The 15,482-nt window shown below is 42.3% G+C and overlaps 1 protein-coding gene across 8 annotated transcripts in view; it reads left to right on the forward strand.

Annotated features, from left to right (window-relative positions):
* The first annotated feature begins 3,626 nt into the window (after positions 1-3,626).
* CCAR1 (cell division cycle and apoptosis regulator 1) overlaps positions 3,627-15,482 on the forward strand; it is a 33,430-nt gene continuing 21,574 nt past the window's right edge. For 4 of the 8 annotated variants that reach the window (XM_082309810.1, XM_082309816.1, XM_082309809.1 and 1 more), the window contains exons 1-8: positions 3,631-3,739; positions 4,666-4,784; positions 11,692-11,864; positions 12,464-12,508; positions 13,183-13,215; positions 14,207-14,400; positions 14,946-15,060; positions 15,144-15,336. In XM_082309810.1, the coding sequence (XP_082165936.1) occupies positions 4,712-4,784; positions 11,692-11,864; positions 12,464-12,508; positions 13,183-13,215; positions 14,207-14,400; positions 14,946-15,060; positions 15,144-15,336 (826 nt within the window). In that variant the 5' untranslated portion in view covers positions 3,631-3,739; positions 4,666-4,711. Of the gene's footprint in view, positions 3,740-4,606; positions 4,785-11,691; positions 11,865-12,463; positions 12,509-13,182; positions 13,216-14,206; positions 14,401-14,945; positions 15,061-15,143; positions 15,337-15,482 lie in introns of all 8 variants that reach the window. The other 4 variants (XM_082309812.1, XM_082309811.1, XM_082309815.1 and 1 more) reach the window with 4 other exon arrangements.

A 15,482-nucleotide genomic window follows, 5' to 3' on the forward strand; every position in this document is an offset into this window, starting at 1 on the left:
TTTATTAAAGAGTAATAGTGAAGCTTGTGTAGATACTAGGGGAACTTGCCTCTGAAGCATACAGTTCTTATAATTTCCTTACAACCAACCTTACTCATGTTCTCATTTTCAAAAGAAGGTGTCCTGGTTTCAGCTAGGATAGAGTTAATTTTCTTCCTAGTAGCTGGCATAGTGCTGTGTTTTGGATTTAGGATGAGAATAATGTTGATAACACACTGATGCTTTAGTCGCTAAGTAGTGCTTACACTAAGTCAAGGACTTTTCAGCTTGTCCTGCTCTACCGACTGAGAAGGCTGGGGGTGCACAAGAAGCTGGGAGGGGGCACAGCCGGGACAGCAGACCCAAACTGGCCAAAGGGCTATGCCGTACCATATGACATCATGCTCAGTATATAAACTAGAGGAAAGCTGGCCAGGGGGCCGCTGCTCAGGAACTGGCTGGGCATCGGTCGGTGGGTGGTGAACAATTGCATTGTCCATCCCTTATTTTGTATATTCTTTTATCATTATTATCATTATTATTATTATTTTCCCTTCCTTTTCTGTCCTATTAAACTGTCTTTATCTCAACCAACAACTTCCCCAGCCCCGCCCCCGCTTCTCTCCCCCATCCCACTGTGGGGGGGAGTGAGTGAATGGCTGTGTGGTGTTTAGCTGCCTGCTGGGTTAAACCATTATAACAGTTTCTTGTTTCACTTTATTTCAAAAATGGGACTTCTGCTTTTCCAAGGCTGTAAGGTAGAACTTATTTCCAAAGGCAGTGCCAAGTATTAGTTGCAGCTGATACGCAGTGATTCCTTTGATTGTAAAACCCTTGCGGCACAGAGGCACCTTAGGGGCACTCTGAAGACAATCAAGATTTGTTTAATGGCAAATGTGATTATTTTTCTGCTTCTTCAATACCTTGGGGATCTGAAGTTGGAGTAATTAGTCAGCTTCACTAAGGGCATTTATGTTTGTATCTCTGAAATGAATTACAGGATTTTTTTTCTTTCTTTCTCAGCTGAAGGCGAGATACTGCACCAAACAACAAATACAACGTGGCAAATGTTGATACATACCAACATCAGTGCCGGCCCAAAATTTACACCATATGCAGAAACAATACAATTTCATATTCCTTGAGCTAATGGAGAAACTCCTCTATCTGAAAGCAAGCCATACGCTAGCTTTTTGGACACCCAGTATGCTTATTAGAGACCTGTGATACCCACTTCTCAATCTGCACTCCACCTACACGCAACAGCAAGATCAGCGTGCTTTTACTTGCTACTTCAGTGTTTATACTTTTTGGTGTGTTAGCTGTTGCTTCTTACAGTGCTGAATCCGTAATGCTAGGCCCTGTTGTGGCAGTGGAAAACGTATTTATTTCTGTGATTGTGTTAAGTGGTATACAAAGAGGTGCTGCTTCTGAGAGCTCTTTTAGTCACAGATCCTTAAAAAGCAAACCAGAAAGCTGTTAGTTTTAAACCTTTTTAAATAACAGTATTTCATCAAGTACCAAATGAGCCTCTGTTCAAAGGGGATATATGTGTTTTCATTCCAGAAAAACTCTGGTTAGTAAAGAGCACGTACACCACTGTGGAAGGTGCCATAGACCAACTTCATGGCTTTCTCGAGCAAAGGGAGGCAGCTGAGTACTAAAGGCCAGAGATCCAAAGTATTAACTATTTGCACTAGGAGATTTTACTACTATGTAGCATTTCCTGATACTAAAGTTCTTTTCTTTGTGCTTTTCCATTCATCTTTGTTAAATGTAGTGATTGTAACAAAATACATATGACTTTCTTTTGATTATAAGCTCTAAAAATTATCATTTCTCTCCACAATATCCCCAGCTTGTTCTTAACTCCCGTAACCACCAAGAAGGCTGGAAGCAGGAGATGCGTTACACTTTTTGCCTTCTAATTTGTATCTTTTTCTCCATTTGCCCGATTATTTTAAGGTAACTTGTAGATACATCATATCTTTCAGACTTCTGCCCCTTCATCAATTTTGGATGAAATTGTCCAATGTCCTTAAAAGATACTTAGGGCACCTACAGTTACTTGAAGAAACAAGACTGGAAGTGCTCACATTTTTTCAGTGCGATTTCATTTACAACTGTTCTTCATCACTACAGCATGGTTCATCTTGAAAAGAGGATAGAGAGACCTAAAGAATTCAAAAGGAGTCATTAGTGTACTATAAATGGCAGTGGCAAAATTTGCCAGCTAATGGTAGCAATATGTATGTGGAAAGGAGAACGTACACGAAGTAAAGTTCTACTTGAGGTACAGGAAATCAGGCTTGTGGTTTCTTAGGAGGTTCTAAGGCTTTCTTTCTAAGAACTACGTATCCTCTGATAAAAAGGCCCTGTGCCAAAAGACCGAAGAGCAGAGCTACTTCATAAAATTCTGACGTTTGCTGACTCTTATTTTCTCCTTTAATACAATTTTGCCACTGTCCTTTTCATTTATAGCGTGGGAGAGCCCTGTTACCTTTTTAGCCTCTACATTTCCAGGTTAAAGAGTACAGATTCTGCCTTAGTCAACTGAGTTGGATGGAGTTATGCCAGGAAAAGACATGAGTAAGGTATAGAATGTGTAGACTTAAAAATGAAGAACTATGCTTATTTGTGTAAAACATCTAAACCCTCATGTAATTTGCAATATACTTTAAAGGGCTAAGGCAGATTTGTCTTTGTATATTATTGAGTACGAAATGCTGACATGAAATTTACCTTCACCTGGTGGCCTCCTGCTTCTTTCTCTGGTTGTCTTCCTACAACATAATCCAGCCCACTGCAAGTGACAGTTTAATGTTGTTGCCTCTCAAGATTTTATTCCATCACTAACTTTGTTTTTAATGACAATAAAACACTTCCAAGTCCCATTTTCATTTACAAAATGTGTCTTGTTGACTTTATTCTCAAATGTTAGGTAATATCCCATGTGCCTATTTCACTCCAAAGCAAACCAGTGTAAAAAACTATTTAAGGGATGGAAGGCTCTTTATAATATCAACAAAAGAGGAAAGAGACATTACTGTTGCCCATGAACTATTGAACTACTTACTGCAATGATTCCTGGCTGCAATCTCTGTTTCAAAGCATCTTAAGTGCTTTGATGAGTCCCTCTGGTGAGTCTGCTCTTCCTTCACCTCAGATGATCCTGTTATCCCACCCCCCCCTCCACATAACAGCCTGAATGCTTGTGCGCATAAAATCAGCTCTCAGGGGCTCATGCGTGGCTTTGCTTCAGGCTGAGGGCTGCCTATTTCCTACAGCGATAAGGCACCCGTAAGGTGGCGTGGGAAGTGTCTGACAACTGCCCAGCCTGACACCAGCTACGAGTCGTTTCTGGGGCGGGAGAGAGGGTCGAGCAGCGCACCTGCGGCGGCCAGAAGGGACGAAAGGGCAGGCACGGCCCAGGCGGCACCAGCTAGGCCCAGCTGCAAGATGGCGGCCCTCCAGCCCCGCCCTACCTCCGCCTGTCCCGGCCAAGATGGCGCCGGGGCCCCTCCCCTCGCCTAACGGCCTCTCCGCACGCGGCAGGCCGGGCGCGCGCCCAACCGCCAGCCCGGCCCCCGCGCCTGCGCGCTCCGTCCCGCCGGCTCCGTGCGGTCGCAGACCCTGACGTAAGCAGCGTGCGCCGCCGCCCGCCGCCGTCCGCGGGGGTGGGAGCGCCTGCGCAGTGGGGGCGCGCTCGGTGCGGGAGGCTCGGAGGGGCTGGCGATGGCTCCGGCGAGGCGCCGCTCAGGTACCGCCGGCGGCGGAAGGGGCCCGGGCGGGGCGCGGGGGCTCCGGCGGCGCCTGGGGTGGGGAAGGCGGCGGACGCGAGCCCGCGCTCAGGCCCGCATTGTTGGCCGGGGGCGGCGGGAGGAGCAGCGGGAGGAGGGGCGGGCGGCGGCGGCCTCGCCGCGGCGGGGGGTGGGGAGGCGCCTGCTTCCCGCCGGGCCGGGAGGAAGGGCCGGCGCCCGCCGCCTCCCCTTTTCCTCTCTCCCGTGCCGTGTTTTCCGCTCCTCGGCGGCGGGGCCCGGCTACGCCGCGGGTACTGGAGGCTGCGCGCGCGCAAAAAAAAAAGGGGGGGGGGGAGGGTTAGCGGTGCTGAGGGGGGTTGAAGTCGGTTTTTAAAATAATCGTTGCGGGGAAGGAGCGGGCGGTTCCCCCGGCGGGCGCGGGGAGAGGGATGGGGGGAGGGAGGGAAGTCGGGGGTTGGTGAGCGGCCCTGCCGTGCTCGCGTGGTGAACTTGCCCTTGTTCGGGGAGAGGGGGACGGAGCGGCGGCTGAAAGCGTGCGCTCCGCCTCTGCCGGCAGCGCTTCCCGGCGGCCGCCCTGTGAAAGAAATAATGATGATGGTAATAATAAAGAATAAAAATCCGTAGGGTCACCTTTTCCTTAGTCTTCGTTGGAAACGTGAATAAATGTTTGTGTTTAAATAGCGTTAGTCCCATTGTTAAGAAGGGGAGGGTGGAGATCGTGCCGTAGGAGAAGATAATAACTCGTCCTGCAACTTTTTGTGTTTCCCGCTTTTGATGCGTGTTGCCCACCAGGTTTAGGGGTGTAAAGATAATCTTTCAACACTTCTTTTTCTTTTTTTTTTTTTTTTTTTTTTTTTTTGACCCAGAATTAAAATAGCTTGATGGTATATGTTTCAAAGATTGTAGCTGCGCTTTATTTTAATAGATTGCAGTTATAGAAGATAGACACCCAGGAGATTTTGCCTTTCGCCATGGCTCAGTTTGGAGGACAGAAGAATCCCCCTTGGGCTACTCAGTTTACAGCCACTGCAGTATCTCAGCCAGGTCAGTTTACATATCACTTAATGTTTGAACCCTGACATCTAGTAGACTTGGAGGTTCCGTAGTTGGGTATGCAGTTAAGAGTGGCACCATGCTAACCAAGTTATTTAAATTCTATTTAAATGGTTTAAGTTGAGAGTTTTTCACACAATAGAGACATTAAAGATGGTTGCCTAATACTAGCTGTTGGGTTGGGTTTTTCTTTAAGGGGTGATAAGTAAAATCCCAGGTGAATTTTTATTGATTCTCTTGGTCAGTAAACAAGATATTAAGTTACTCGTATCCAAAGATGTGCAAATCAAATTACCTTTCATCAAATTGCATTGCTCTAGATTAAATAATAACAGCACTAATAAGGCATTACAGATTTTTTTAAGTGCTGCCTGAATTTGATTTCCCGGGCAGCCTAAATCAATGTTTACAAAGTATTTTACCTTTACTAATATGTTGGACAGACTTCACATAGTGACTAGGTCTCTAAAATTTGCTGCTTGGATGGGGAGGGGTTTGTTTTTTGGTTTTGTTGTTTTTGTTTGTTTTTTTTTTTTTTTTTAATGCCAGGTTAGAACTCAAGGATCCCTATAACCAAAAATATCACCCTGATAATGATAGAAGGTTTCCTTTGGTTTAGCTAAGAAGCCTTATTTAATCACAGGCTAGTGTATTTAAAAACCTAGCTGGCTAGATTTTCATGTTTCACATTGTTTTGTAGCATAAAAGGTTTTGAGGCAAGAATGTGAAGCTTGCTACGTGATGAATCTTCGTGCTTCCATTTCCAGTTCTGGGCTGCCTTTTTCTCTTCTTGAATACAAAGTGTTTCCTAAATACTGTAGTTTCATTGTCTGATGTGAAAAGGCTTCAGCAAAGCTTTCAGGATGTCAATATGTGAGCACAGGCAGTAACCTTGTTGAAGAGATGTCTTTCTAAAGAGCTGTATTTTTTTTTGCAGTTGTTCTTTGCATCTTGCCCTAGTTTGATATGAGGTTGAGTGACATACCTCCTTCGTCAGTGGTTTTACGTCTGGGAGCTTAGCAAAAGTTGGGAATGCCTGCCATTCTTTGGAGGTGCATGTCGGGCTGGGGGGTTTGAGGAACAAATCTGATTTTTCTCCTGACTCAGTTTTCTTTCCTGAAATGACTCCTCCATCTCCAGTTTTTACTTTGGGCACTGGTCCAATCTGAGGGCATATCATCAGGGAACAGCCACTGCCCCCCTCGCCATGTGTTTCATGATACTCGGTCCCAGTGTGCCTTTTCCTTTTCCTCCATGCCCATTCAGTCCCACTCTCTACCTAGACTGTTGCTGTACCTAACCAGCTGCCTACAAGCAGTTTTGCGCTGTTTCTCTGAATAGCTCACACTTCCCTGATCCAAATGGCACTACTCTCTTGTAAGAAATTGCTTAACGGCTGGAAAGGGTCGGCATTGTGAGCGTGGGAGTGACAAACTTTGCTTTTGGTTCTTGTGTGTGACTGGGTGATACCTTGGAGTGATCAAAGGATGACAGCATCTGGGCTGGCGTATTCTTGGTACGTTGGCTGATGTAACAGCTGGTGTATCAAAAATAGTGGTGGAAGACTGAGGGCCAGCTCCATGTCCTGTTTCAGAGGGAAAGCTGCATAAAACCTGCTGAAGGGGAGGAGCTGGCAGCCATCTTAGACCTTGCTGAGCTAGGACCAGAAGGGGGCCCTGGAGAAGAGGTGGATGGAGCAAGGGCACTAGAAGCACACACCAACTTATCCATTTTCCTGTTCCTGTGACTGCCTTTGGCTAGCCTACTTTTGAGCCTCCTTAAATTAAATGAAATGCAAAATTTAATTGGGATAGGACTAGTCAGCATCAGTCGCTTTGGGAGTTTTTTCACCTGCTCAATGAGGACAGTATCTCCAGGGATTTTTAGCTGCTCATCTGATCCAGTAGCACCTGACTCAAATGTGACAGCCATTAAAGACCAACATTTGGTTGCACTTTTACCTTCTTCCTGCGTTAGTTCCACCTTCCTTCATGTTCCTAGCGTCCCTCTTCACACTGTAGTATCTTCTCTCCAGTATTACTTGAAGGCATTTAGTTCCTTGTGTCCTTCTGTGCAGCCCTTTCCTGTTCCTACCGCAATACACAATCACCATGCCTGTGTCCTCGTTCTTCCCTGTTTGTACTACTGAATCCCGTCCCCGGGACTCTGCTGCCCAGCTCCTGTTTTAGTAGCCATGTACATACTTGTTCCCCTGCTTTTTTTATTGGCAATTTTGATTTATAATGATTTATAATACAGAGCATAGGAAACTTCTCTTGAAAAGTGTGTAGCGCTCTTTGGGCCTGCTGAGAGCTGAAGAACAGCGTTTACCATTGAACTGCAGCTAAGTAGTCACCTTTCATGCACCTTTCAGCATGAAGCTATGACTGTTCAGCTAGGTTGCATGCCTGATGAAGAGAGACGCTGTCAGTGCTCAGGCATGCTGACTAGCGTGTACTGCTTCTCATCTGTGGCTGCGCTCAAGAAGTTGTGCAGATTGGCTTACCCTTGTGAAGCTCAATGTTCATAAACTGATTTAAAAGAACTACTTTTACCAAAGTCTTACATAGTTTCAGAGGATTGACAAAAGGTGTTACATATATTTATGCGTGCCAGTGGCTTTTATCCAAGTGTCAGGTTCCTTCTCCAAAGCATCAAGGTGCTTGGGTATGGGGGAAAGAGATCCTGATTTTTGTAACACAAGCAACATGATATATAGCTTTTTCCCTAAGCTGTTGTCAAAAGTGGTGAGTGACGGTGTTATAAACCCAGTTTGATAATTGCAGAATGGTAATTTCAGGGGTGGGTTTTTGGTTTTTTGTATTGCTGACTTGGATGCTGTCTTGGCCATCCCTGGTGAAGAAGTAACTATATGAGTTAAGGAATTATTAAGCTGTGACACTCTAAGGTAGCTGTAGAATGACATGCTGTGTAATGAAGGGTTTCTGGGATCCCTTTGGGATAACTTACTAATTACTGTCTGTGGTATTAGAAGAGAGGCGGGTAATTCCAGATGCCAGCAAAGATCTGTGTGTGAAGAGAGACTCCTACTTGTAACACAGTGAAATTGTTTCTCTACTCCTTGTCTCATGGTTTTGTGCATCACATGACTAAAACTAGAATAAAGTCCCTGCTGTGCTGGTTAAGCATTGTTAAAGCATAAATTAAATCATGCCTACTACAGAAAATTAAATTTAAAAAATTAAAAATTATAAAGTTCCTAGATAGCACAGATTGCTTTTTGCAAGTACTCTTTATACTTTCAACTTGCATAACGATGTGCAAGTTCCTGACACTCCTGCAAAGGAGAATCCCCTCCTATTCTCTCAGCTATTCATTTTTTACAGGTCTTAGGTTTTGTATCGCCGTGCTTGGCATCTGCTGTTTTCAGGGTTATGGGTTCTGGTTGCATAGTGAAGCCTGTTTTTATAGAACTGTAGTCAAGGGGAAGTCCTAGCTATGCTGTGTTCTGGCTGATTGGTGTTGTTGTCTTTGCTATATCAAGACTTCATTACATTAGAGTGGAGAACAGTGCACCTGATGAAGGCAAAAGTGCCTGACGCTCAGTATCTTGTAGTTGCTGGTGGCCCCTATGAGGTGACTAAAGAAAAGTGTAAGAATGGGACAAGCATGTAGTGGATCTCAGAGCCACTAAGAACTAGTAGCTCATGCACAATGTGCTGGCTTGCTGTAAACGGATGTCCTGTGATAAATATGCTGAGCCTAGTTTCTATTGTGTGCCTGTTAAAAGGAATCTTTTTGGAGTAAGTTTTATGGCATTCGTATTGCAAGAGTGTTAAGCTTGAAGAAACTTAAAAACCCAAGGACCCAAACTCACAATTTCTGACAACTGTGAAAAGTGTCCAAAGCCCTGGATAGGGTACTCCCTTACTGTAATCCTAATAACTCTACATCACTTATCAAGGAGATACATGTAGCTACATATTTTGAAGATGTTTCCCTAATCTTAAAGGGTCTCTGGAATTCAGAAGCAGCAAGAGGGACTACTAAATACTGTCTTTGTTTGCTACAACAGAAATTTCCGTTACCTAGAAAGATGCTTGAGCTGCAGCCTACGACTCCGATTTCTATCTGAGCCCTTTGAGATGGACGTGCCATGCAGTATTTGGTGGGAATGGAAGTTGGTTAGACTGCATTTGAAGGAAGGCATCTCCATCACTGTACTTACAGAGATAATTACAAATCCTAAGAAGCTATTGTTTGTCATTGCAGATGCTTGTTGCTAGTAGTAATAATATGGCAGTCGGATGTCAGTTCCACAGTCAGTCTTCGATTCATTGTCTCTTGGTTTTCTGTGTCATTTTTCCTTTTTTTTTTTTTTTTTTACGTTTTAAACTAGTAATGCAAACACAGTCGCCTGTCTAATCGGAGCCTGTTTGACCAAGATGAGTACGTAGATGAAAGGTAGTCAAATTAAACTCCTGGAATACTTCGGGGCAAATCCGTAGGAACAAGATACAGCTTTGAAAAACCTGTTACTACAGGTGTTATCCTTTGAGGGGATCTCAGCAGTCTTTTGTCTTTCCCCTTTGTTAGTAAGTTGATCTGCTGTGTTGTAGATTGCATGATACCCAGTTAATATTAAATGCTCATAAAGTGACAGTAGAGGTGGCAAATAAATTTTTTTTTTTTTTTTTTCCCCCCTCCCCTCCTTTCCCTCAATGGACAAAATGGGATAAGAGTCTTAGGGTGTGCTGGGAATTGTTTGAGATAATTATGGATTATGCTGGAAGGGAAATTGTGATAGTGGAAACTGAAGAGCAGAGTAACTCCAAGATCTGGTTTTGGGAGCAAGCATGTTAATGTTTTTGTGGGTATCCTTGGTACAAAAAGTAAGAGAACTTGTGAAACTTGCTTGATGACGCTTCCCAGCTCCATTGCCCTGTGTTGGTACAACATTAGAATAGAACATTAGACTGAATGACAATAGCTAGCGTAGTCAAACAGATTCAAAAGTAATAGCATGAAGTGAATTTCCGCACTAATAGGAATTTCTGCTTAGCATGTAGAAAGATCAGTGCGTTGGTTATTTGCCTTGAGTGAGCCAGCAAAGTAGTGCAGCCAAGAAAAGTGAAAGTTGTCCCAGGATGCAGCAGCAAAGCATTTTCATTAGATGTAAAGGTCTGTTTAAGGTGTGTTATATGTGAGGCATTGGTGAGGTTCCAGATGACAGTGGTCTGGATGGTCAAAAATGCACATTCAAATTGCAGCTGATGGGCAAGCAGGAGGGAAGAGGATCAAGAGAATGGAGGGCCTGTCACAGGAGAAGCCTCAGACTTGGCTTGCTTTGCTTCTAAAGAAACCCAAATGTTGGAATTTTCCAGGGAAAAATAATGTAATACTGTAATTTTGCTGTACTATAGAATGCTTGATTTCACTATTAAAATAGTATTACTTTCTGGAACACTTATGTGACAATATTTGATACAGATCATAGTGATGGTGATTATTTTCACTGTTGCTTATATATTTCTTCCATGTTTCATTCCAAAATTGTAAGATGGTCAGTGCCATCAACTTGTTTTCTGAAGATTGTGCTCTGCTGGAAAGAACAACATGGTAGAGAGGATTACCTTATTCAGATCTGTTGAGTTGGTTACAGCATTTTTGTGTGTTCTATGGTGATGATCACCAGCTACAAGCAATCTCAACTGCATCCCTGGGTCAGGAATGACAGCTTCATTTTGGATCAGTAAGAACAGTGAGGAGCACAAACTCTGCAGGAAGAATACTGTAAATCTGTTCTTCATTTCATTGTGCCTCTTTAATGGCTTTGGAAGAGAAAGGAACCCTATTCAACTTGAATGTTCTTCAGTTTTGAAGGTGGCTGGCTGACCTGTTTTTGCTGGCAATAAGTTTCCCTGTTGAGTTTCTCTTTGGTTTTATTTAAACATGTGGACTAGACTGATAGCTTGATGAAGTGATATTTGATCATGCAGCTGCAGATAACTTTTTAAAAAAAAAAAAAAAAGAAGAAACTCCTGGCACAGAGGGAGCAGGTTTCCAGATATGCTTGCAGTCCTTCACTCAGATTTGCATTGTGCAGGGCAGTTTGTCTCTAAAAGTTCTGACCGTAAGGCTTAAGCATACCGTGTTCAGAAGTATCGCATGCATAAGAAGTATAGCATATGGATAGCTGCTCCTCATGATTTGCTTAATCTTCTGCAGTGACTTAAAAGCTGATATAACAATAAAATAAACTCATATTTCCTTCTAGGCAGTTTGAGTCTGGGCAGCACAAACGCTTTCTAGTGAGAGCTGGAGAGAGCTTGACTTGGTCCCTTTATATGTGGGGACTGATTAAACTCCTTGTTTTTTTAAGGCTGTTCCTTCTCTACCAGCCCCCACATCTACAAAATCCAGCTCACTCGGGGACAAAGACAGTACTGAGTGAAGCGAAGCCTTGTGCATTCTCAGAGGACACGTTCTATAAGCCTCCGTTTCATAGCTGCTATTACAGTAAAGATTTCTCTTGCCCTCAGATAGAATGAAATGTAGTAATTGATTTACAGAACAGAGCAACAATCTTTATGGGGCTCATCCAAAACCTGAAATACATTCAAGAAAGAGTACAGCGTGTGCGTTGGGGGTGGGTGCAGATGGGGATGACAGCTACTAGAGATATAAAATCATGAGCAACTTGAGAGAAGGAAATTAAGTGATCTCTGTGCCTCTGCTGTGGTGTACTATTTGTAAATGAACTTAGAAGAGAAGCTAGTGAGGTGTGATCCTTTATCTTGTATTTTGTAGTTGGATTTGTCTACTTCACGAGCTTGAGTCAGGAGTGAAGCATCACGTACTGCGTCTAGTACAACTGTCAGAAACCTCAGCTGTTTAAAGTTGCTCTTAGTGCTTATTGTGTGTTTTCTCTTTTCAGCTGCTCTTGGTGTACAGCAGCCATCGCTGCTTGGAGCCTCTCCTACAATATACACCCAGCAGACGGCATTGGCAGCAGCAGGCCTAACTACACAAACACCAACGAACTATCAGCTAACTCAGACAGCTGCTTTACAGCAGCAAGCTGCAGCTGCAGCAGCTGCGTTACAGCAGGTAAAGAAAAAGGAGCATTTGCTGTTGACTGTATGAACTTTAACAATATAAAACAGTGGCTTTGTAAAGCTAAAGTATCCAGGAGAAAAGCAGAATGGGAAATGGTGAACATTGCAGTATAAACCTGTTTAAAAAAACAATGGGGTTTTAGGTCTACAGCTATCAATAGTTGTATTAATCTGTGAAGGTGGGAATTTTGGCTATGGAGGTGCTGACTTTAGCTATGGAAAGCCTTTTGTGGCGAGGAGTTTTGCTGCACCTAAACTGAGAATCTCAAGTTCCAAGTATCTTCCATCACTATACGTATCCTTAATAGCATTTTGCCTGATTTCATACTGTGCTCTAGATACCGTATAAGTGTCAGGTTTAACAAAAATTGCTGATTTTAGCTAGAAAGACCACATCAGAGTCCGCTCTAAAAGCTAAGAATATTTGTTATGAAAGTAATATAGGTTGATACTGTTGCTTATGTTTTGTATTAGAGTTGTTAAATGTGAATAGTTTCTGTCTAAAACTTGCTTAGCAGATAACTTGTATTTGGTATTATTGGGGTAATAATACTTCCTGTTTATGAGATATTTTGCTTTTATCTGTTTCAGCAATATTCACAACCTCAGCAGACTCTCTATAGTGTACAGCAACAGGTTTGTCTGATTCTTCCTGTGTACATCACAAATAACTTTAAAAATAATGTTAGTTGTGTGTCTTGTAGGATTTGTCTCCGAAATCATCCTCGTATGGGAAGTTGTTAAAGAAACTAAGTAGTATTTTTTTGTAGTGAAAGAGAGCTTGAAGTTCATAAACTTGGAGAGACGTATCCAGAATGGAAGCCTGCCTACCTTCATGCAAAAAGGAAATTTAAAAATGTATACTATTCCATGTGTACACGATTCCTGCTAAAGTTTGGTCTAAACAGGGCCGTGTATTTTAACTGCTGGAAAGATGCTGTCCAAAAAAAGTTCCCTTTTACATTTTTTTATGGTCTTTGAACTTAACAGGATTTTGAAAAAGAATAAAAGGACACGGAAATTACAGGCCTAAGCTTCTCCAGCTGCCAAAACTTTTTTTGGTATTGCTATTAACTTTCAGTTACAAAAAAACCCAGCATTTCTGCTTACTGAATAAACCTAGATTATACAATCTCAAAATTAACCACATGAGCACAATTTTATGCATATGCAAACTGCTGAAATGACCAAGCCCCAGAGGACCATTAACTGACTCAGATTAAGCAAAAACTCTTACTTGTAAAGAGGAGGTAAAATTGTACAATTTCCTTAAGCATATAAAATTAATTTATAACTTTATTTATTTTAAGTTGCAGCAACCTCAGCAGACCCTTTTAACTCAGGTTAGTTTGGTTTTATTGTTTGGTCTTCATCCCCAAACACAGATAATGCAAGAGTGCAAATTTGTGACGTCTTGGGTAGTTTAATCTGTAAAATGAACTAACATGAATGGGCATTTTATTGGTACAGGTTTATTTTATCCAGATGTTAAAATATGCATAGCCTTGGTTTCAAAAATTAATGGCAACCATGTTCCTTAATCTTGAAGGGAATATGCGTGTTGATTACATTATAATTTTTTTTGGTTTGAACTTCAAGTGTTCAGTTGTTTTGCAGTAAGTAACAAACTGGGAAAATCTTTCTTTCTCTCCTTTTAGAAGGAATTTAACTTTCTGTGTTAACAGTATTGCAGTATGTGTATAGAGAGGTTTAAAAAGAATCCTGCTGAGCTTGACAGGTTTAAAACATGCAACCATTTAACACACTGTAAGTTGCTCTAGTTCCGTTTTCACTTAACCTTTTAAACGTGCTTTAAAAAAAAGGTAAAAATAGGTTACTTAATTTCATATCTTACTGTCTTCTGCTTTTGCAAGAAGGCAAGCACGTGAATTGTTGAGTTAAGGAAGGGTTCGTGTTAGCCTCAGCCTTTACTGACTTCCAGCACTACAGCTGGGATATAAATGGAGAATAATCTCTTAAGTGTGTATTCCTAGCAAAGTTAGGAACTTGGCTCCTCTTCAGGCCCACTGTACGGGTTACCTGTAAACAATAATGCAGTCTTTATTTTTTTTCTAGGCAATGTGTGTATTTTGGGGAAGTTGACTTTTTTAAAAGAAAAGGATAAACAAAGCCAGTCTTCATTCAAAGTAGAAAAAAATTCAAAAAAATTAAAAAACAAAACAAAAAACCCCAACTTCCACGTTCTGAAAATCTCTATTCAGAATAATTGCGTTAGAGAAGTTTTAAACTCCTGTCTACATGGGTAAAGGAACTGTTCCTTGTAGGTATGTCAGCTGGTTATAAGATTTATAGTTTGCTTTATTTTGCTTGCAGCCAGCTGTTGCGCTACCTACCAGTCTTAGCCTGTCTACTCCTCAACCGGCAGCCCAGATAACTGTTTCTTATCCAGCACCCCGGTCAAGTCAACAGCAAACCCAGCCACAAAAGCAGCGTGTCTTCACTGGGGTAGTTACTAAACTACATGATACATTTGGTTTTGTGGATGAAGATGTCTTTTTTCAGCTTAGGTAAGATGTAAATACTTGCCTGCAGATGTACTCCGTGATACGTTCCCTAAATAAAAGGTTTAGATTATTGCATTCTAATTCTGTGACTCCATTGGTAGTGCCTGCAGTTAGTATGGTTTTTTCTGTCAACACTGGAAGTCAGATGGTGAGATAAGTTAACAGACAGTAGATGTGAGTTCTTTTATGTGAATTTTTGAGTTTTCTTAATGCAAAACCCAAAGCTGGGAGACTCGGGAGGTATTAAGCTCCTTATAATATGAAATTGCAGAATTTGTGGGTGATTAAATGCATATAACTTTCTGTCTGCCTATCTTTACTCAGTACTGTTTAGGGAACTTCTGCTTTTGGCCCAAAGACGGGAATTAAATTCCTGTGCCTACTCAGAACTGAAGCAGATAGTACTTTCACTGAATTTTGGGGTGGATGCTGTTCCTATAAGCTTTTTTAATGAACTTTATCTACTTTCTCTCCACTTTAAATGTAACTTGCGAATGTAAAACTAGCTAAATAAGACTCTCACAATGCATTTTCTGCAATGTTTGCAGTGCGGTTAAAGGAAAGACACCTCAGGTGGGTGACAGAGTTTTGGTAGAAGCTACTTACAATCCTAATATGCCATTCAAATGGAATGCACAAAGGATCCAGACACTTCCAAATCAGGTACATGGGGTTACCCAGTGTAACTTGTACTGACTGCTTTTCGTTCAAGCTCACTCACAACTCATTTTGTCTTCTGCTGTTAGAACCAGACACAAGCTCAGCCATTACTGAAGACACCTCCGGCAGTTCTTCAGCCCATTGCACAGCAGACTGCATTCGGTGTTCAGGCACAGCCGCAGCCGCAGTCCTTGTTGCAGGCACAGATATCAGCAGCTTCAATCACACCTTTGCTTCAGACACAGCCTCAGCCATTACTGCAGCAGCCGCAGCAGAAAGGTGCTCCTTCAGTGCACAAAATTTGTTGTAGTCCTTCTGGTGCTTAGTGCGTGAATATTATTTTTTTGTTAGAAGACTGAAGTAATAGTTGAAATAATACGGAAAGGACCCTATAGAATTTTCAGTTTGAATATGCATCTTCCTGC

Source organism: Platalea leucorodia (genome assembly GCF_965183815.1).
Source record: "Platalea leucorodia genome assembly, chromosome: 4".
In the NCBI taxonomy this organism is placed as follows: Eukaryota; Metazoa; Chordata; class Aves; order Pelecaniformes; family Threskiornithidae; genus Platalea; species Platalea leucorodia.